The sequence below is a fragment of the Oenanthe melanoleuca genome, chromosome 19 (genome assembly GCF_029582105.1).
Source record: "Oenanthe melanoleuca isolate GR-GAL-2019-014 chromosome 19, OMel1.0, whole genome shotgun sequence".
Classification (NCBI taxonomy): Eukaryota; Metazoa; Chordata; class Aves; order Passeriformes; family Muscicapidae; genus Oenanthe; species Oenanthe melanoleuca.
In genome coordinates, this window is record NC_079352.1 from 534622 (window position 1) to 557947 (window position 23326).

The following is a 23326-nucleotide window of genomic DNA, read 5'->3' on the forward strand; positions in this document are numbered from 1 at the left end:
CCCATCCCCCGGCACAGCCCCGGGGCAGGACCCGCCCCGGGCCGGGAGCGGCACCTCCGGGAGGAGAACGGGGAAGGTCCCAAAGGCCGAGCAGCCCCGGGGGAGGGCGGGCACAAAGGATGACACCAGCACCGCGTTTTCAAATGTCACATTTAATGTTTTCACCACTGTACTCCAAATCTACATTTTACAAAGTGACCAGCAAGTGTGCCACATTAACTGACCAACCTCTGAGATTTTACCTTTCATACCAGTGTCTTCTGGGGCTCGATAATTAAACACGTTTCTCATTCAAGTGAATTGAAATGCTTCAGTTGGTTTTATTCTCAGGAGCCTCATAAAAAACAAAGATATTGCACCATCTTTGTTCAGTTATTCAATGTTTGTCTCTTTCACAGCAAATAATTACTTCATTGAAGTTAAAACTTCCAAACATAACTTACTAATAGTCTCCAATTCCAGCTCAGATCACTCTTGTTGAAAATACTCTGCTAAATACAGATAACTTACAATAACTTTAACAGTTAATTGTCCATAACAAACACCATGGTTTCTCTCCAGACCAGGGCTCAAATTTTAAGACCACCTTTTAGTATTCCTTTGTACAGGTGAAAAACAGTCTTCAATTTTCTAGTCTTGTTTTAAATACAAAAGTTGGAAGGGACATTCAAGTTTCAAGTCTCCACACTAAACTTAAAAAAAAAAAAAATCATGTGGAGGTAAACAAACCAAGTTGTATACTCCAGGAGGTAGAGGCCTTCAATTTGTGTTCATATATACATATGCACAGAATTCAGTGTTCCAACAGAAAAAGAATTAGCCAAAAAGTAATAAAAGTTATTTACTACTGTGACATTTCAAGACTTCCACAGCTTTGCCTAAAGACACGAACACAATTAACAGAATTCCCTATGTGCTTTTTTTTGTCCTTTTCTTTTTTTTTTTCTCTCAACTGTCCAGTGCAGGAAAAAGTTCTCACAAAATTTCACAGACCTAAAATGTGCAAGCTAGTTTCTCTCTATACAGCAATGATGTCAGGGATCTCTGAAATTAGCCCATAAATGGAATTATTTACACACATAGAAGATGCATGCTGGGGGGTTTTATGTAAGAAAGAGCAGAAAAACTTCTAATAAAAATAGATTAAATATATATATATATTTATACTGGGTAAGGAAACAGAAGTTTAGTCTCTCCTAGTCACAAACTCATTCTCTCTACTCACAACATTTGATTTTAGAACAGCACACATCACCATCACAGCTCTAGTGAGAAGCTATTTATAGGGTTGGGCATTGGGGACGAGGCCACTTCCCACGGCCACGGCCACCCACAGGGACTTCATGATTGGTCGCAGTCAAGTTTTCTGTATTCCTTAGTTTTAGAAAACCCAAAATCTTCAGGAATGGCTCAATATCAAAATGTATGTCTATCTGTTTGTACAATCTCACTTCAATAAAAAAAAAAGGAAAAAAAAAAAAAGGAAAAAAAAAAGAAAAACCTCCCCGAATTTGGTTCAATTCTGTTTGTTCTGAGCTGAGCCATCACAGCTGCACTAGAATTCATAAAACACGTGCAACTCTGGGTAAAATATTTTCTTCTAAAAGCACAACCACTTTACAAGATTAAAAGTCTAGTACATTTCTAAGTATTATTCATATTGTACAAGTAGTGGTTGTTAATTTAAAACTTCATTAGTAAAATTACAGTACAAGCATGATTAACCTCCAGAATTGCAAATCCCAGACTCCAGTGGAAAGCTACATTACATCTTCAGTAGTACGGGGGCTCCGGTCACTCCCACACCAGCGGCGACGGCGGCATCTCGGAGGGCTGGGCGACCGTGGAGCTGCAGGGACACACACACATCAGTGCCACCTGCAGGGGCTCCTGGCCACAGCCCCACTGCCCACAGGGACCCAACAGCCCGGAGAGCCGAGCCCCAAACCCCAAACCCCAACCCCAAACCCCAAGCCCAAACCCAGCCCGACCCCACAGCAGCGACGGTTCCTCCATCTGCACATCCTCACCCCTCGCTCTCTCCTGCACTGTGCAGCTCCACAACCACAACTCAACTCATCAACCTTCCCCATTTCAGTTCCAGTCTGACTTCTGTTCTTTTACTTGAAACTCTTGCACGTTTTACTTAAATTCTAGAAGAAGTCCTAAGTACAGTTCACAAGGGTTTTATCTGTGAGCCTTCCCTACTCTCAGGAACTGAAAACCTAAAATGGATGTGTAAATTCTGTACTACTAATAAATGGGAATTAATATCAGATGTGATTACATGCAGTTACCTAATAAAGCTCTTAAAAGCAGCAGACTGAGGGTTGATGCAGAGAGGCACTCTGTTTCCTTTCTGCTGTTCCAAAATGAACTGATGAATTATTTCTGTACACAGGAGAAAAACACAAAACAACACAGCATTAACACTTTTGGCTTCAGTAAAATGCAATGTCAGCAGGAGGGGAACAGAACTTCCCTTCTTGAGAGTACATTTTAGTGAGGATAAAAGAGCTTCCCTAAATCTGACTGCTCAGCTTCAGCTCCTTTCTGCAGGACAGCTGTGGAGGTCACACCTCACAGCCCCAAATGGCCCCACAGTGACTCCCCCTTCCCCCAGTGCCATCCTTCAACAAAAGGATGAGGAACAGGGCACCAGGGATGGGGGTGGTGAAGTCTGAAACCCAGAGACTTCTGCAGCTCAGCTTGTGCTTGTGCCACTGCCTAATCTCACAGCACTGACAATTCTGTTCTTTTGGTGAAAAGAAATTATTTCCAGTGTCTCCTATGGAAAAATACCTAAAAGAAAGCAGTACTGGGGTCACAGCGTGGACCCAGAGCACAAATCCCAGCTCCATCCCAGCTCCATCCCTGCTCCATCCCAGCCCCATCCCAGCCCCATCCCAGCCCCATCCCTGTTCCATCCCAGCTCCATCCCAGCTCCATCCCAGCTCCATCCCTGCTCCATCCCAGCTCCATCCCTGCTCCATCCCAGCCCCATCCCAGCTCCATCCCAGCTCCATCCCAGCCCCATCCCAGCTCCATCCCAGCTCCATCCCAGCTCCATCCCAGCCCCATCCCAGCTCCATCCCAGCTCCATCCCAGCCCCATCCCAGCTCCATCCCAGCTCCATCCCAGCTCCATCCCAGCCCCATCCCAGCCCCATCCCAGCTCCATCCCAGCCCCATCCCAGCCCCATCCCAGCTCCATCCCAGCTCCATCCCAGCTCCATCCCTGCTCCATCCCAGCTCCATCCCAGCTCCATCCCTGCTCCATCCCAGCTCCATCCCAGCTCCATCCCAGCTCCATCCCTGTTCCATCCCAGCTCCATCCCAGCCCCATCCCAGCTCCATCCCTGCTCCATCCCTGCTCCATCCCAGCTCCATCCCAGCTCCATCCCTGCCCCATCCCAGCTCCATCCCAGCTCCATCCCAGCTCCATCCCAGCTCCATCCCTGCTCCATCCCAGCCCCATCCCTGCTCCATCCCAGCTCCATCCCAGCTCCATCCCAGCTCCATCCCTGCTCCATCCCTGCTCCATCCCAGCTCCATCCCAGCTCCATCCCAGCTCCATCCCAGCTCCATCCCAGCCCCATCCCAGCTCCATCCCTGCTCCATCCCAGCCCCACTCCACTCTCCCTGCTGCAGGGGGACACTGCACATTCCATGTTCACCCCTGCTCACCTTTAACCTGCCGAACAGAACTGAGGTTCTTCTCAAAAGTGTCATCGAATTTGGGGTTAGTGATGGGTTCAAAATCACTGGTGTAGACTCTGCCAGTCGAGGTGGAGAAACAACATTTGCACATACAGGTGTGGTACCGCAGGCGGCCCTCGTCCAGGTAGGGGTGAGCTAAGGCATCCTTAGCAGATATCCTTTTGGACTGGGAGCAGCAGGGAGGGAGAGAGCAAGAGTGAGTGTGTGCTCAGAGCTTTGAAACCCTCAGCTGTTTTATAAACCCTTCGTCTGTGCAAGGGGCTCGTGTCAGAGCTGCCACTAGAGGGGAGCTGAGGCTCACAAACCAGCTCACAGCCACCATGGCCAGCCCTGATCACCATCACATGGCTTTAGAAACAGGTTTTTAAACGGTTTTTTTGGCCAGATAACCTCACAATTATGACTTCCTGCAATAAATCAAAACAAACTGGGAAAAACAGCATTCTAATTGTTGAGGGAGTCAGAAAGAGATTTTTTTTTTCTTTTTTTTTTTTAATGTGGAAGTTATGGTTTAACAGTTCCATGGTTCTGTTCAGCAATGCAATCTTAAGGTTTAAAAAAATACACTCCAAAGGCAGTGCTTCTAAATGCTTTATCAGCCCCCAGCCTCCTTTGCACTGCAGTCACTCTGTTTTACATTTGCAATGTTGGGGGGGTTCTGTGGGAATGAAAGAATTAAGATTATCAATTCCCATATCAGATTTTTCATGACAATTCTCTACAGTGTCCCAAGAAACAAAATCCAAAATCCACAGCAGCACGTTTTTATTAGAAAAACAGATGCTCAGTGGAAAAACGATCCTGTTCTGTGCTTGGGGATGCAGGAGGAATTTTTTGTGTGTTGCAAGACCAGGAACACCCCCGTGTCCCTAATTAGAACTGCATCAAAGTAGCTGATGTTCTGCTACCTACACCCAGCTCGGAAAAGAGCGTGAGTCATGCACAGCCTCATCCTTCCCACTGCCAGAGCTTCCTTCCCAGGACCACTCTGAAACGTGAAACCCCCATTCCAGGGGGAACTGATCACCCAATTATATGGCATTTTTACATTTCTGATGGACCAAAAGTACTGCAATGCCATGTAGAAGGAAATCAGCTAAAGGAGCCCTTGACTTACAACACTCATTTAAGCAGCAGACAACAAAAACTGTTCAAACCAGAATATCAGAGGTGATTTTCAGTCCTACTTACTGGATCAAAGACCAACATCCTGCAAAGGAGATGAACTGCTTCATGTGTAGCTTGACTGGAGAGTGTATATAGGACAGGAAGGGATGGCTGTAGGGGGAATGGGAGGAAGAGAAGCACAGAGTGTCCTGTCAGATCCATCACAGAAAACCCTCCGCAGCCAGCAAGGACAAACTCCTTGTTAAAGGGGACAAGTGGCACCTAATGCTTTCCAGCATGACAATAACCACCATGACAAAACCCAGCAACTGTAATAAAGGTCTGATTGATCACTGCTTCCCTTAGTTCAGATGAAATCCCCAGAAAAACCTGCTTTTAGTTACGTATTTTTCTATAGACACCACTCCCAGCTGTAGCTGCTCTGGGGTTTGATTAACTCCATCATTTCCAGTAGTTCATTTTTAAATCTCAATCCCTCCAAAATGATGGTTTACTTTGCTTTTCCTTGCCCAGGCAATCCACATCTGACTGACAGTGACAGAAGGACTGTATGGATGTCAGGGCTGCTGTGAATTTCCCAGTATAAATAAGAATTACACCTCCACAGTGACATCAGCCCAAGTTAACCCTGAGCTGCCCTGAGCCCTGAGCACTTCCCAACCTTGGTTTCTCAGGGCAGCCCATGGAATATAAAGCTGCAGTGCCTGGTAACTCTCCTCCTCCTGGTTTGCTCTCCCACAGCAGAGGGATCACAGCAGGCAGGGGATGGACTGCACACGTTTTCCTTTGGGAGGGGTCAGCAGGGACAGGGACAGGACAGGGACAGGGACAGGGACAGGGACAGGGACAGCTCATTCACCCTGGGGCTGCCTGGGACACACTTCACTCGAACTTTTAAATACCAAACTGACAAAGTCTGTGGAGTATGTAAATCCCCACTTTGGCAGCACACAGTGGGGTGGGGGGGTTTCATCAGAAACTTCTGGCATTAATCTATTTTTACACAGAGCAGCAAAATGCTTCACCCCTCTCTCCCACTGCGCTCACCTACGGCGAGTAAAAATAATTGTGTGACAAAGCAATCGCCCGTTTCTAACTTGGGTTTCTCTCCCTATTAGTCTCATTTGGAAGGCAGTAACATTTAACCACTTACAACCAGCAAAAGCTCCATTTCAGAATACGAAAAGCCAGGAATTTGCACTCAGACATGAAGTGTGGTTCAAGTTGAAAACAAAAATATCATGAATCCCCTGGCTCCAGGGGGCAGTGAGCACAGCAGCTCATGGCACTCCACTGAGAATGAACACTGTTCTCCCCTGTACACACAGAATTAACTCCTAGAGGGTATTTCTTACAACTATGTGACTACAGGACATTACATCTGTACAGGAAACTTTTCATACCCTTTCACCTCACTTGATTTTTAGGATTCCCACCACCCTGTGGGTCATAAGACACTGGGTTTAAGAGTCACAACTCTTCTAGCACACGACAGTAGAAAAATATACTTGACTTTACTTGACTTAAAACTGGTAGAGAAAATCTGAAGGAAATCCTCCTATCATTAATGCTCAAATTAAAAAATCCTGTCATGAAATGGAACAGTGACAACTTTATGTAGTGGATCCAAAGTGCCAGGGAGGCAGAACTCCCACATGTCAATAATAAAGCAGAATATACATGCAATGCTGATTTCTATGGTAACTACTATTGTAGTGAGCAGACGTGAGAAATTACTTCAACATGCAGAAAATAATGATGCAAACTTAACTGCTGGAGCAAGTACAGGCCAATAATTTTGCTAATTTTGTTAGCAATCATAAAAATGACCCTACTGGAGGGCCACTGAGCCTGATCCCTGCACTAGAGATGCCTGCACAAGCATTTCTTTGGATCTGTTAGCATCATATTGCATTTGCCCTTTTTATTGCCCACTCAGCACAATGACTCCATCCTGCCTTCTTCCTTTGGTTTGATGTCTTTTTAAAACCAACTTTTACTCCAGTTGTGTTGAATGCTGTTACTCAGCTCTCAGCCTCTTGCTGGGCCTTCCAGAGCAGCTCAGGTTTGAGCTCAGGGGTGCAGGGACCCTCTGGGTTAGGGGTGCTGGAGGTTCTGCCCTTGGCTCTGGGCAGTGGGTGAATTCCACCTCTGACACTCCTGATCCTGGCAGTGCAGCAGCCCTCCAGGGCTTTCTGAATTATACTGTCAATTTTAATTTATGTCTCTTGCCAGTATGAACACTTAAATTTAACACTTCATTCAATGTAGCTATCAAAACACTGTCACTTCAGAAAGGGACACTTTCACCTGGGTTGTCAAATTCAACAATACCCCCAAGGCAGAAGCCAGAAATTCCCCATGCTGGTGAAAAGCCCCTTTGTCTCCACAGCAGCTGGACTGAGCACACACCACCCCCATCCCTGGGCACCTCAACCACGTGTGGCCAGCTCAGCCCTGCTCCCAGCACACACAGCTCTGAGAGCAACCCCCCAGTCCGAGTGTTTGTAACCAAGAGCCCAGGGAAGGGAATCAGGATGTGCCCTGAGCCCTGGCCTGGCAGTACCTGTTTATGAGGACCCCTGAGTATGTGTGCCTTGGCGCCTTCGCACGCCGTCCTCATCGCCTCCAGCGACGGCGTGCCCAGCAGGTCTGTGATCAGGTCCAGCTGCACAGAGCACACACAGCAGCTCAGACACTCCCCCAGAGCAGGGCTAACACAAACTAACATCCTGTCCCTGTTCCCAGATCCCAGATCCCCCTGGCTGTGTCCTCCTGGCAGGGAGCTGGCAGAGCCACAAAGTCCCCCTGAGACTCCTTCTCTCCAGGCTGAGCCCCTTTCCCAGCTCCCTAAGGTGCTCCAGCCCCTTTCCCAGCTCCCTAAGGTGCTCCAGCCCCTTTCCCAGCATCCTCAGGTGCTTCAGCCCCTTTCCCAGCATCCTCAGGTGCTTCAGCCCCTTTCCCAGCATCCTCAGGTGCTCCAGCCCCTTTCCCAGCTCCCTCAGCTGCTCCAGCCCCCTCCCAGGTCTGTTCCCTTCCCGGGACACGCTCAGCCCCTCCCTGTGTCCCCTGAGGAGCAGCAGGTGCAGCAGTGCAGCAGTGCAGTACAGCAGGTGCAGCAGTGCAGCAGTGCAGTGCAGTACAGCAGTGCAGCAGGTGCAGTACAGCAGTGCAGCAGTGCAGTACAGCAGTGCAGCAGTGCAGTACAGCGGTGCAGTACAGCAGGTGCAGCAGTGCAGCAGTGCAGTGCAGTACAGCAGTGCAGCAGGTGCAGCAGTGAAGTGCAGCAGGTGCAGCAGGTGCAGCACAGCAGTACAGTACAGCAGTACAGCAGTGCAGCTGTGCAGTACAGCAGTGCAGCAGGTGCAGTACAGCAGTGCAGCAGTGCAGCACAGCGGTGCAGTACAGCAGGTGCAGCAGTGCAGCACAGCAGTGCAGCTGTGCAGTACAGCAGTGCAGCAGGTGCAGTACAGCAGTGCAGCAGTGCAGTACAGCAGTGCAGCAGTGCAGTACAGCGGTGCAGTACAGCAGGTGCAGCAGTACAGCAGTGCAGTGCAGTACAGCAGTGCAGCAGGTGCAGCAGTGAAGTGCAGCAGGTGCAGCAGGTGCAGCACAGCAGTACAGTACAGCAGTACAGCAGTGCAGTGCAGTACAGCAGTACAGCAGTGCAGTACAGTACAGCAGTACAGCAGTGCAGTGCAGCAGTGCAGTACAGCAGGTGCAGCAGTACAGCAGTGCAGTGCAGTACAGCAGTGCAGCAGGTGCAGCACAGCAGTACAGTACAGCAGTACAGCAGTGCAGCTCAGCAATGCAGCAGTGCAGTGCAGCAGGCAGGCAGAGACGAGGACGAGGATGAGGATGGATACCTGCTGGATGGGACTCTGTGCCTGGAACAAGATCCTCCTGCCCAGCAGCTCTGCAAAGATGCAGCCCACAGACCAGATGTCGATGGCGTTGCTGTAGTGGCGGCTGCCCATCAGGATCTCCGGAGCGCGGTAATACTGAGTGACAACTTCCTGAGTCATGTGCCGCGACTCGTCTAACTCTTCCACCCTGGCCAATCCAAAATCACAAATCTAAATTGAGAAGGCAAATAAAAAAATTAAAATAACCAAAACACCTTCTGTGTTTCCAAGGGGCGACCTCCTGGCAAGGAGGCAGGGAGTGCCCAAGGGGCGTTTAACACATCAGATAATCTGCTGTGAGCCGGGCACAGGGCACAGCAGCAAATGATCTTGCTTTGTTCCACAGCCATTTGAACTTCCCACAGTTTGATTTGAAATCACAGCACATTTTATGTTGGCATTACAGTATTTATAATCTGAAAGATTAAAAAGCTTTGCACTACAAAAAACCCAGCCTATGGGTATACTTCAACTCAAACAAACTTTGTTTGCTCATGACATGTCTCAAAATATTAAAGATTCAGCTCTGCTCATTTGGGCTTGGAGAATTGTTAAAAAGGTCTTGAACCAGAAGGGTTAAGAGACTAAACTTTGCCAATTAGAATTCTTAACAAATCCCTGTAAGCAACACTGAATTTGTGTTTGGCACAGCAGAACAACACACCTCCAAAATTCCATGTACCCAAGGTTAATGAAGTGCCATCTCCCCCTGAGGAGCCCCTGCCCCTCCCAGGCACAGGAGATCCCCCCAAGTCAAACTCAGGAATTCACCTTTTCTCTCTTGCTCTCAAGATGTGGGGAGAGGCAGGGAGAAAAGGAGAAAGGCAGATGTTTGCTTCACTTCTACTTTTTAAAAAAATCTGTGGGAATTTTTTTCCATTTACATGGACTTTTAGGGAATGTTTTCATTCATTCATTCATTGAATTCATTCATTGAATATTTTTGTTAAAAAATTAACAACACACACACACACACACACAAACATATTCAATAAATGCAAGCAGCACCTTAAGGACACAGTTGCTGTTCACGAGTAGGTTCCCTGGTTTAATGTCTCGATGTAAAATGCCAGCAGAATGTAGATATTTTAGACCTGAAATATTAAAGGAAATTGAAATAAATACTTTTTTTCCCTTTTAAAAGAAGTTTAAGGCTGACAACATTTTCTTGGAAGGTCTGGCAACTCCTGATCAGTTTTTATAACTGAGAGTAACTCCCAGCCACTATGCACACTCAGTCATTTAATGGCAGGGTAAATTTTTGGAGTATATAAAATTGACAGAAAAACACATTTAGTAGTCTTTTTATATAAACCCCCCTCCCCACAAAACCCCAACAAACAACAAATCAAAAGCAAAACATCATCTCTCTGATAAAGGCATGGATACTCTGCTAATCCCCTGGAATTTTCAGATACCTCTTACTGCTCTGTTTTTCAGTAACAATTTTTACTTTAAGTGGATATAATTACACATATTTACCCATGTGGTTCAGTCTAGGCATCCTTCCTGTTCCCTGATTCTAAAAGCATGACTTTTCTTTCCCTGACAATGCTTTAAGGCAGCAGGGGTGCCATGCTCTTGTAGCTACAGTAATTCATGCTTGGTATTTATTTAAATATGAAATTAAAATAAGTTCCTACAGGAAGCTTATTCAATATGAGAATGCCTTGAGAATAAACATTAAGAAAAAAAAATATTTCTACTACATAATTTTCATTAGCTTTAGAAGAAGAAAAATTACCTCTTAAAATCTGGTAAAGAAAAACTTTGACATGATCGGAGCTGAGAGGCTGAGGAGAGACGATAATCTTATGGAGGTCACTCTGCATCAACTCAGTGACAACATAGCTGCAGTTCAGGGTTAAGGAAAAGCACAACAGGCACAGAATCTCTTGAAACATTCACTAACTCCTACTTGAGCTCTTACAGCCCAGAACTATTGAGTCAAAGAGAAGAAAGCTGCTTCAGAGGTCAAATTCTTGCAGGAATGAAAATAAAGAAAGGCTTGTGAAGGAAAACAGATTAGTCCATGGCAGTTTGCATGAGAAGGTTGTACAAAGTTAGTTACTGAAAGGCAAATTACACCTGGGCCTGAGGGGAGGGGGCCCCCTCTGTGTGTCCAGGGGTTCCTAAAGCAGGGAAAGGGGGTGGAACACCTCCCCCAGGGATGGAGAGCCAATGTCCTGGGTGTGGGACCACCATAACACACAGAAACCAGCACAAGAAACACTGGGGGCACTACAGGCATCAATTAATAACATTACTGTTTTAAAGGCTTAGTGTAGCACTCACATTTGCAACAGAAACTCTGCTATTATCACATCTGTGGCTGAAGGAGGTAGAGCACACTTGCCCCATGTTAAATGATATTGAATGCTCATTTTCTTTCATCTCTAGTCAGTCAATGCTCTGCTTTCATCTGTTGCTCTACAAACCCTCTCCAGGCCAAATCCCTGTTGGCCAAAGGGTTCATCTGCCAACAGAACACCACACAAAAACTCATTTAATAAATTAAATATCTCCAACTTTTTGAGGAAAAAAATATTAAAATTGCATTCATAAAGAATTCATAAAGAAAAAACCCAACCCTGCAGCACCATAATTTGTAGTCCTCTAATTTTTCTTTTCCTTTAGCAAAGACCCTTTTAAATATTTATACCAGACTTTTAAAATTTGTGGTTTGCCTTATATCTGCAACAAATCTTCATATCCAATTCAAAGCAAAGCATTTTTAAAAACCCAAAAGCATTACTCTGCACTTTATTACGACAAGATTTTTGTTTTGCTACGCCACAAATCCTCCTAAATCTCAATCCCGAGCATAATGTCTCCCAGATGTCTCAACTAGTTGCCATGCCAACTAAAGCAGCTTAAATTAAACGAGGGCCTGAAATGGCACCTGCAGCACTCCAGGTCTGGGGCGCATTAAATAAAGCCCTTGACAGGGCTCGGAGGTGCCATTACCCGGCAGCAGCCATCTGATTATTGTCTCTGGGTAATTGAAGCAGGCTCTGAGAGGAGCAGGGGCTCTGCTGTGACAAACCAGCCTCTCCTCCTGCCTGGGACCTGCTGCCCCCACCCTGCAGGGGACACTCAGCCAAAGCAGCACCCACAGCTTTCAGTGCCTCTCTCGGGTACCTGCAGCTTGTTTTTGTGACTGCAACTGCCAGGCCCTGCCTGTGGCTGAACACACCACTACCCTGCACTGCTACCACGGAGAAATTGCTCCTGACAGCAGTAATTAGTTAAGTAGCTGTATAAAATTAGATCTACAAATGTACCAATTTGCTTCAGAGTAATTATCAAAGCAAATGCGCGGCACAAAAGAACTCGACTTGCTCTGCTGGCTGGGACCTGCTGAGTTGGGAAATTTTGTAAAGTGACAGATCAGTGTTAGGAAGGGATGAAGTGCCCTTGGTGAGTGGCACTCTCACCTGTGCTGTATTTGCTCTCTGCATCCCTCACAGCCCAGCTCTGTGGCCCCAGGGTAACCCTGGCAGTCCCTGCCCAGCTGGTTTGGGTGCTGGCCAGAGCAGCTCGCCCCAGCCATGGATCAGAAGGAAAATCCTCTGCCAGGGTGAGCTGCTGGCACAGCAGGGCTGCCACTGACCCTGCCTGCAGAACACATCTCAGCCTGCTCCTCCCCACCCCACGGACACAGGGATCCACCACAGCCCATCAGGAAACAGCTCTGCCACCCCTTTGGGAAATTCACTGCCCATCTTTGCTTTTACTGTACTCAGGTCTTTTCCAGACCCGATCCCTGGGAAGTGGGGACTTCTCAGCAGCTTCTGATACTCACTTTAATGGGAAAAGGTGCCAAAAAGTTACTACAGAAACTTTGGATAGTTCTTAAAGAAGAACATCCGTGAATCTGCAGTTGCTGAATTCAGTATTACAATCAACTGTGGAAGATTGTGTAATTGGAAAAAAGAGCTATCAGTCATGCATTTTTGCATTAGGTGACATTGGTAATAACAACATCAATACCTATAAGATTCAAAATGACCACAAAGATTTTCAACCAAAAACCTCATTATTAATTCAAATTATATCTTAACCTGAATGTTTGCCAGGAATTTTCATCCTAAAACAAAAATCTCACTAGATTAAAATTCTTTTATTCAGTACCAGTTTCCTAAGAAATCTTTTAATTTATCATTAAAATTTTAAGGTGGTTTTATAATTAGTTCTCTTTAAAAAATACACTCTGCAATTCCTGCTGGTACCTACGAAACACTGAATAATTGAAATGAACTGTACCAGCTCATTTGCAACACATCATTCACATAATTTTAGTCATTCTTTTATTACATTTCTTTCCCCAAAAAGGGCACTACAACCCTTTGGAAAGAACAAAGGAAATCACTCAGTACCAACTCCAGCCCTTCACACTTTCATCACTGTTCAGTATGTCCTACTGCAAAAATGGAACAACCCTGTGATATCTTTAGGAACTCTACTAGTGGATCAACAAAGGGAGGTTTGACAGCTACATCCCCCACATATGGAACATCTTTACCTGATCTTCTTCAAACAGATCAAATAAGTTCTCCTTACACTACAGTAAGCAGAAACACATGCAATTAAAAATGGGTATATAAATCAAACCATTTACTAATTCATTCTTTTAAGGAATTTAAGGGTCCTAAGTGCAGTTATTGTAATTATTTCTAAAGAAAGGACAAAGAAGATTACACAGAGCAATAGTCTTCTATTGCCAATATTAGAGTCAAGAAATTAACAAAAATATAAAAAAGACAGCCCTATAGAACACTACTCAGAATGACTTAAAGTCAGTTAGCCATGAAGGAAACCACCATTCTGGTTTTATATTCAAAACTTGGCAGCAGCTAAGCTCATAAAAATAAGCTTATCCCATTTAAATATTCTTGATTGTACAATTACACGGAAGGAGTAATCCTTAACCTAGATCTGATTTAAACTCATATGACTTGTTTAAATGAGGGCATTGAACTAGTGCACATAACCAAAATCCAGTTTCTGAAGACTACTTATATGCTCCTCACGTGAAAAAAATATCAAAGCAGAATTTTAAAGCTTTACCTAAACTCATATGAAAAAGCCCCAGTACAACACAGCAACATTTTCAACTAAATAAAGTGTTTCTCCACCAGCAAACTGTGCTGTACTTTGGTTAAAATCACCACATTGATTACACCTACTTTCCTCACCAAGCAATCCAAGGTGTTATATAAATAGATCAAACCATATTTCAAAAGTTCAGGTTACCTAAAAATAATGACAATTTCCCACCCATTAATTGTAAAGTGGGTCATACAAAAAAGCAGCTGAGACCCACCAGCAACAAAACCCAACCTGCCCAGCTCTAACCACAGGAGTGGCAAAGAACTTCTCCTCCCATGGGAGTCAGAACCCTCCCAGCTCAGGGATTCACTCCAGCATTTCCAAAAGCAGAAATTCCCTACTTCACAACTAGAAGACAGCCCAATCCAGGTCTGAAAAGGAAAAATCCAAACCAAACCATGACACTCATGTCAAGTGTTTCTCTCAAATTCACTGTGGCATGCAGCTGCCCACAGCAGCTCACACCTGTGCATCAGTGACAGAACATGTGGGACACAGCTCTGGGCAGCGTGGGCTGGACCAGGACAGAGCTGAGCAGGAAAGCCACAGCCCTGCCTGCCCACTGACACCTCCCTGTGAGCCAGGGCTCCAAGGTGTGAAGGAAGAATTCTCTGAAACCACCACAAAGTCTTTTAAAGTACTAATAACTGAGAGGAGATTCATTCCTGGAGAGAGTGTTCAAAACAATATTCTGGGGGAATCCCCCTGGGCCTGGTCAGTCCACACTCCCTGCACATCCTGGCTCACAGGAATCAAAGGTTCAGCCCAGCCCTGCACCACCCCACCTGCAACACCCCCTGGAGCTCTGGGTGCCACAGCTTCACTTCTTCAAATAAAACTGTCCCCATGCAGGCTCAAGGGGTCTGTGGTGCCACTTCACAGCTTACACCAGATACTGGCAGCTCCTAGGCTAATGAAAATCACACCTACCTCAATTCAGATGTTCTATTTTTACATTTAGGATACATTTCTTCAAAATAGTCAATATGTGGAGGCTGGAGGATGTCGAGGGCAGAGAGTACCTAGGAAACACCACACAAGGTCAAGGCCTATTCCAGTCAAAAACAAACCCCTTTCAAAAAGACAGACTGCACATTTCTCACATGGCTTCATTTTACTCTACCCCACAGACAGACCAGTCCCACCAGGTTCTGTCCCACCAGGTATGTAAATTTAATAACCCACCATGTCAGATAATCTGTACATTCAATGTCTCTCTTTTTTAACTCAAGAAATTTTTTCCAGCTGTTGGAGCAGTAGTTTGAAAGCACAAATTTATCTCTGCAATAAAAAGTGGTTTCTTTACAATATACATGAACATAAAATCTTTGAAAGAAGTAATTCCAGGAAAGAAATGTAAAAGCAGAAGATACTACACTTTGTTCTGCCTTTAGTCTTGCAGAGTTCTGTGATTCACTGCTTCCAATTGGGAATTGCAAACCCCAAAGTTGTTCCCATTCTGTGTAAGCAGCTCAGTGGTAGAAAAAGTAAAAAAAAAGCAGTAGCAGAGAATTCACATCCTCTCACAAAAAAAGATACTCCTTGGTGTGGGCATTTGGGCCTATCCTAGGAATGTTCATGACACTTGGGTGAAGCACCCCAAACTTCAGATGCACTTCAAACTCCAAGGGTCAACCCAAACAGTGTTGGAATGTTTGAACTTCAGCTGACTGATTTACCCAAAGCAGGTCTGGGAGAGGACTCAGGAGGAACAGGCTCCAGCTGACACAGCTCTGTGCAGCCTGACATTCTCCCAAAGCCTGAAATAAGACTGGGCAGAAGTGTCTGATTGTCTGTTTGCAAACACTTTGGAGGGGAAATCATGAGTACACTTAGATTCTTGATACTTCAATTTTTATAGTATCAGCAATATCAGAGTTTCCAGAAAATCTGATCACTGAAAAATCAGAGAGCTCTTAAAGCATTTTAGATAGTCTGTAGTAACAAAACACACTCCTGGTACAGAGAGCTCCATTTTACATTTAGCTTTTCTCAAAGTTTTCAAGATTACTTTGAATTTACTTACATTGTCATGCTTAAAAAAACACAACATCTTCAACTCCCGGAAGACCCTTTTACAAGAGACCAAATTTTGGAAGACGTTGGGCATCTTTTTGAGTGCAACTCTCTTTCCATCCCGTGGATCTGTTACTGACCTAGGGAATAAAAGATAAAGAACATCACATACTCCTGTTAGGCAGTTTTTGCTAAGTGTTAAACAATGTGAAGACATTTCTAGGGAAGAAGCATTAATGTGAGGGCACTGAGCACTGTCCTGCAGAGGCAGTGGCACAGATGTGAGCATCCCAGGCATGGGGCACACACCCAGCCCAGCAGTGCCACTCACTGAGCTCATGGTGACACCAACACCTGGAGAGATGTCAGGACCAGCACCTCCTTCACCTCCCAAAAACACCTCATTAAAGGACTCCCATTACCCAGGTCAGATTTGAGCAAGTCTATTGCTCACTTCTTCCCCTCCAAAGAAGGTAAAAGATGTAATAATCCCATTCTGACAGAACACCAGCAAGTGCAAGACTGTTTATTGGTCCATCAGCCAATCACTTCACATCTGGAGAAGCTACAGCTCGTGGTATCTGAGTTCCCACACATGTCAAACAGGAGTGATACTGGTCTTTCTCCCACACAACTTATGGAATGCAAGTGTAGTAGCTCAGGAATTATAAGGTGCTTTGCACATGGCAAGTATTTTAATTTAAAATAATTGGATTCTGAAAATAGAATTTTATAATGAGAGCCATAAAACTAGAGCAAGGAGATTATGGTGCTCAATTCCCAATCCCAGTTTTTAAGGTGAGTTTCTCAAACATCACTACAGAACAGAGTATATGCACATTTTTACAGGGATGACCAAAATAACTTCCATCTCAGTGCAGTGTTGAACCCACAGAAGAATCCACATCCAGCTGTGCACCCTGATAACTACATCTGTCCTTAAAAAATTGCTGGCTTTTCTCTCTCATTGACTCCTCAACAGCAGACATGCAAGGCAGCTTCTTGTGGCTCAAGTCCATGTTTTAAATACCTAAATAAAAAATTAGACTGGGGTGTTCAGATATCCACCTCACTCCCAATTACCACATCTGATTTCAAAGCAGTTCAACCAACCCAAAGTCAGCCCCAACACCTCAGCCTACCTGCTAACAGCCCTGCAGGTTTGTATTTCAAACAAGGGGCAAGGGGGCACTTGGGAAAGGTGATATCACATTATTATATGTGAGAAACACAGCTAAAAACAATCTCAAAAGGGCTTTTAATCCATTTATGCATTTCCTATTTTCCACTGCCCTACACAACAACGAGGTGTTTAAATTATTTAAATGTTCCATACAGGGAGCTTTGAATGTATATTTGAAACAAACATCTGATTTTTAGTGTAAAACATCTACTTACATAGTTCCTATCTAAGAAAATTAAATTTATAAATTGCTAACATTTTCCCTTGATTAGTTTACAAATCAAGCTAATAAAACTATAACCTACACTCATGTATACTCCTCAGATAGTGCCATACCTCCACACAGAATTACCAGATGACCTCAAAAGGTGTCCTTTTAATTGAATTCTAGATTAAAATGGTCATTCCCAACTTCTAATAAAATATTAAACTAGAATAAGAGAATTCAGTTTTAGAATAGTAGCCCAAAACATTTCCAGGCAAAGTCTGAAACTTGATAAATTATTTTACAAGGCCAGAAGTACTCCCCTCCTACTGCCCAAACTGAGGGAAATGTTTAAATATGGAACCAGAACATTTAAAGTGGAGGTCACTGCAAAAAGGTATCAAATTGGATTTTTGATGACTTTGGATCCACTTGTTTTCTGCAGCTGTTCTTGTCCAAAACAATGGCTGCACAAAACACAGAAATCAACAGTCAGCTTTCACCAAAACCAGTTCAGGTGGACACTGCACTTTGGGATGTGGATGCTGACCACCTAGAGCAGAGTAAGTTCACACCTGCTCTGAAGAGAGCCATGAAGCAGCTTCCAGTTGCCTTAATTAAAGTTCTTATATCAATGTTAATTACACATGAACAGTAACACAATCTGCATAACTTTTTTTCCTATTGATATTGAGCCTGAAATTTGTCTAACTTCTTCCTAATTCATTTATCAAAATTTTTAAAACGAAAACATTTTGTAATAAACATTATCTTAGGAGAGATTATATAGGAAAGCAGTTGCTGAACACCTGAAAATCTTTTCAGCCACTACCCCTAAAAATATGAACAGATGCCCATCTTTTCCTTGCTGACTGAAGGTAGAGTGAAAAGATTTGAGCCCAGATTCCCTGATTTGCAGGATTCTCCTGAGCTGAGCCTCCTTGAGGACCCTGCTGGCACTCTGTACCTCCCAGTACCACCAGTGAACCCTCCTGCCATGGACAGAGCTGCTGTGCAGCCTGGCTGGGGACAGGGTAAATAAAGTGAGTGTCTTTAATTAAATAACAAAACTAATATTCATGTTGATAGCTACTACAGATCTACTACAGATGCTGATTGTTATAGCTGTGGGACCCTTTTTAAAAACCAAAAAGAGCTGAAGACGTGCAGAGCTGGTGAAGTTCACCTCTGCTGTGCCAGGCCTGGTGTGGCTGCTCTGCTCCTCCAAATGTTTCCATGAAAAACAATTGGTTTGGATGAACAAAGAGAGACTTCTCCTAGTCTCTCACAGAGGAGGAGTTCAGTGGGGTTGCTGGGGCATTCACATTCAGGGCCAGTTTCTCTTTTCTTTTAACTAACCCCCTTTCACAAACAAGTGACGATGCCCTGCAGAACCATCTGGAAAGCAATTCCTCTGCTCTTCCCCAGAGCAGCAGCAATGCCAGCCTGCCCCTCACCTCCCTGCCTTGGGATGGCAGCTCTGTGCCACTCACCAGCAACTCCACCTCAAGGAGCAGCACTAAACCAACAACCCAAGTTCTGAAGATCAGAACTGTCACTGCAAAGAACAGAAACAAGAAAGGAAGAAAGGAAACAGCCTGTCTGAAAACCTGGTATTTACAGCATCCAAAAAAAGATGCTGAAAATGTTGCTTTGTGCTTTGATACTAGTAAAATAATTATTTATAGCAATATGCTATCAGGTCACACATCCCCAGGAGAAACTAGAAAAGCAGGAAAATCTCCTAGGAGCTAATTGAGTGAACAGCTAGAAAGGCAGCTTTACTTACTGCTGCTTTCAGAAGAACCTGTTTGAATTCCCTGCCCTGCTTTGTGAGGGCACCCCAGCATGGGTGAATCCTACAGCAGGCTGGAGCCATCCATCCATCCATCCATCCATCCATCCATCCATCCATCCATCCATCCATCCATCAGCACAGGCACCACTGCACTTTCAGCACACTACTGAAGCCTCAAAGGCTCCACTCACTAAGCACCAGCTGCAGCTGGGGATAAAGAGATCACAGACCAAGATTTGAACCAAAAATAACAGAGCAAAAATTTATATATAGATATGGGGCAAAAAATAAGTTGAATCTTGTATCAAGGCAGACAGTTCCTTTAGGAGTGACACTGGAACAGTGACCCTGAGCTGGGAGATCCAGCACTGAACTCTGAGTGGAGTCATCCCAAGTGACATCCCTGCAGTGACAGAGGGAGCTGGGCCAGCACACAGCTGGGGCTGAGGGCAAGTTTTGGGGAGCAGATCACAGTCCCTGCAGGTGAGGGACAGCAGGAGACCAGCCCTGGGGCCAGCACCCCCTGAAGTGCAGTGGGTGCCCTGTCCTGCCACAAACCCTTTTGTTCTGCTGATTACACATAATGGATCTATGTCTTGCTATAGTTAAGAACTACATAAAAAGCTTTTTAAATAGTCTGACATAAAAGACATAAAGAAAAAAGATACTTTACAAAACCTGCACCTTCTATTTACTTTGCAGGCTAATCACACCAGAAATAACACAATTTTAAAAAGTAATAGGACTACAGAAGAGATTAATGACACAATCCAGACCTCTAGTTAAAATGTTTTCAAAGACAATCCTTATCTCAAAGAATCCTTGCAGGCATTCAGCCGTTCCAATTACGCATTATAAGCCTTTAGCAACTCTGCCATGCTGATGGCAAATTTTCAAGGTGGAGTCTATGCCAACAGTGACTTTTTCTCTCCCTGAATCCAGGTCAAGGCATACACATTGTTCTGTAGTTTCAACTGGTAGAAAAACAAGTTTGTGACTGCTCCGTGCAACTATTACACAGGAGCAAGATAATGAAAGAATGTTCTTGGGGTGGTGTGGGAAACTGCTGGTGGAGTTTGTCCTATCAGGAAAACAAACCAAACAAACCTTCCATCACATTTATAGAGAATATCTATAAATTTACATCAGGACTTACCAGAAGGGAGGGAATTTAATAGGATTACTCTGCAAGTTTTTCTTATTAGTCAGTGAAATTTTTTTCCTCAGTTACTTGACTCTTAATCACACAGGCTTTTCCAGCAAGCCTTACCCTGAGATATGTAAGTGACCTGGTCCCACAAGCATTTCAGCTGCTCACCCAGGCATGTTTGATGTACCACTTTAAAACAAACAGCACAGCTCACACTCAAGGGCATGTGATACCAATATGCCACTTTTTCAGTACATAGTATCACAATCAATCACATCTTGGCATATTTCAAAATGTACTTGAGCATGGGATGATATTAAAAATCCCTTAGAAAAGTTCACAAACCCACAAGATTCCCAGGACTGAAGGGCAGGGAGAAGCTGTGCACTTATCAAATCTCTTATCTGGGAAATGCTTGATTGGGTACATAAAATTTGCACACAGGCACAGGCCATGAGAACAGTTTCTGTTCTCTGTAAAGTCACTGCCAGGCACTGAACCCCACCAAAATGTGACAAAAACTGATCCACAACATTTAATGGACCACTGGGTAGCAAAAGGGAGAGGTGAGGAAAATAAACAGGGAACTGTGAAATCCTTAAGAAAACAAAGCAAAATATATATGTGGATTTTGCAATAGATATTGAAGGGAAAAAAGGAAATGCATCCACACAGTCTGAGTTTTTAAGCACAGCAGCTGCTTTAGCAATTTACCATTATAAAGATTCAAACTCCAGGGAGACAGGACAAAGGTGATGCTCAGGCTCTCCAGTGACCTCGCCCACTGCCAGCAGTGCTCTCTCCCATCACAGACTGCAGTCCATGTCCCAATGCACATAAAACACCTTTTAATGCTCTGTGCAATTCCTAATGGAAGCTAAATTATTCCAATGCTAAATGGTTTTGTCCAACTCCAGCCGCCTGAAAGTGAGTTTTGCAGCCCAAAGCTGCAGGTGTGGTGTTCCTGAGCTGGGCAGGGCTGTGCAGCTCGGGCTGGCCCCAAGCAGCTGTGCTGGTCCCAAACAGCTGTGCTGGTCCCACACAGCTGTGCTGGCCCCAAACAGCTGTGCTGGCCCCACACAGCTGTGCTGGTCCCACATAGCTGTGCTGGCCCCACACAGCTGTGCTGGTCCCACGCAGCTGTGCTGGCCCCAAGCAGCTGTGCTGGCCCCACACAGCTGTGCTGGTCCCACATAACTGTGCTGGTTCCACATAGCTGTGCTGGCCCCAAACAGCTGTGCTGGCCCCACACAGCTGTGCTGGCCCCAAGCAGCTGTGCTGGCCCCAAGCAGCTGTGCTGGCCCCACACAGCTGTGCTGGTCCCACGCAGCTGTGCTGGCCCCACGCAGCTGTGCTGGTCCCACACAGCTGTGCTGGTCCCACATAGCTGTGCTGGCCCCACACAGCTGTGCTGGCCCCACACAGCTGTGCTGGCCCCAAACAGCTGTGCTGGCCCCACACAGCTGTGCTGGCCCCAAGCAGCTGTGCTGGCCCCACACAGCTGTGCTGGTCCCACGCAGCTGTGCTGGCCCCACGCAGCTGTGCTGGCCCCACACAGCTGTGCTGGTCCCACATAGCTGTGCTGGCCCCACACAGCTGTGCTGGCCCCACGCAGCTGTGCTGGCCCCACACAGCTGTGCTGGTCCCAAACAGCTGTGCTGGTCCCAAACAGCTGTGCTGGTCCCACACAGCTGTGCTGGCCCCACACAGCTGTGCTGGTCCCACACAGCTGTGCTGGCCCCACACAGCTGTGCTGGTCCCAAACAGCTGTGCTGGCCCCACACAGCTGTGCTGGCCCCACACAGCTGTGCTGGCCCCCAGACACAGCCAGCAGCACAGACAAAGGCAGGACAGACACTTGCTCAGGAACAATGGCAGCCTGGGCACACGTCAGAGAGGATCTCAGTCGGTCACACTGCCTCTGCCAAGTGAGGAGGGCAGGGAGAGGTGGGTTAATCTCATTTTCAGTTTTTTTCAGGCTTTGGGGTAACACACGAACTGTTTCTCTAGAGGTGCCTCCCCCAGCAGGGAGTGCAGAGAACCAGCAGAGCCTCCTCAGAGATAACCAGACTGTGATTTGAGGAGCCCAGTTTTCTGATTTCACAGGAGTCCTTTGTCCCACTGTGTGCAGCCAGGGGCTGTGCTGTGTGTCACAGGCCACCCTGTACCTGTCCTGCCAGCAGGGTGACCTGGGCTCCCTCAGCAGTGCTGGCAGAGGGATCATCAGGAGCCAGGTTTGTTTAGGTTGGATTTCTCACAACAAGAGAGTTTTAGCACATACACTCCTGCAATTAGCATGGCATTATAATGGGTTTTACCCTCTGGCTGTACACACATTGTCTGAGAGATGCAAAAGCTGATACAATCTCACTTAAAGGAGATATTCATAGTCATTTCAGCTATAATTTTTAAAGGAAAAGCCACCCACAGATTCATTAGGAAAAGGAGGAAAATATTACAGCAGAGCAGAGCTCAGTCCTCTTCACTTCACTGCCATGACCAGAGCTCTCTGGAAGGCTGCTCTGAACTCCCAGCACGAGCAAGGAGCAGTGAAAGTGGGAATGAGGAGCCCTGGCAGTCACAGCACCAGGGAGGCTGAGGGAGGAGCACACAGAATTCCAGGATCCCCACGGGGTGAGGAGCATCCTCCACCCACCCAGGGCCAGAGACACAGCTCAGAGACAAACCTCACCATTTCTGATTGTCACCAGCCAGAGACACAGCTCAGAGACAAACCACACCATTTCTGACTGTCACCATCCAGAGACACAGCTCAGAGACAAACCTCACCATTTCTGACTGTCACCAGCCAGAGACACAGCTCAGAGACAAACCACACCATTTCTGATTGTCACCAGCCAGACACACAGCTCAGAGACAAACCACATAATTTCTGGCTATCCCACCTGTGAGCCATGTTAAATACCTGCTCACCCAGGAACTCAGCAGAGCCCATGGCACAAACACTGACACCTGTGGCCACCTATCCACATCAGCACTTTGGGGACTTCACAAAAATCCCCAAACCTGCAGTAGCTGCACCACAGAAGAGTCTGAAACACTGAGGCAGAGCTGTTTGTGACAGCAGAATTTTTAGCACACAAGCATGG

At 45.8% G+C, this 23326-nt stretch overlaps 1 protein-coding gene across 2 annotated transcripts in view; it reads right to left on the minus strand.

Annotated features, from left to right (window-relative positions):
- Positions 1-133: 133 nt before the first annotated feature.
- The window catches only part of NLK (nemo like kinase), a 38534-nt gene continuing 15341 nt past the window's right edge, over positions 134-23326 (minus strand). For both annotated transcript variants that reach the window (XM_056506781.1, XM_056506780.1), the window contains 10 exons: positions 15891-16020; positions 14831-14886; positions 10497-10603; positions 9761-9846; positions 8714-8923; positions 7414-7515; positions 4911-4997; positions 3687-3885; positions 2298-2391; positions 134-1849 (listed from right to left, as the gene is read on the minus strand). In XM_056506781.1, the coding sequence (XP_056362756.1) occupies positions 1795-1849; positions 2298-2391; positions 3687-3885; positions 4911-4997; positions 7414-7515; positions 8714-8923; positions 9761-9846; positions 10497-10603; positions 14831-14886; positions 15891-16020 (1126 nt within the window). In that variant the 3' untranslated portion in view covers positions 134-1794. The remainder of the gene's footprint in view (positions 1850-2297; positions 2392-3686; positions 3886-4910; positions 4998-7413; positions 7516-8713; positions 8924-9760; positions 9847-10496; positions 10604-14830; positions 14887-15890; positions 16021-23326) is intronic.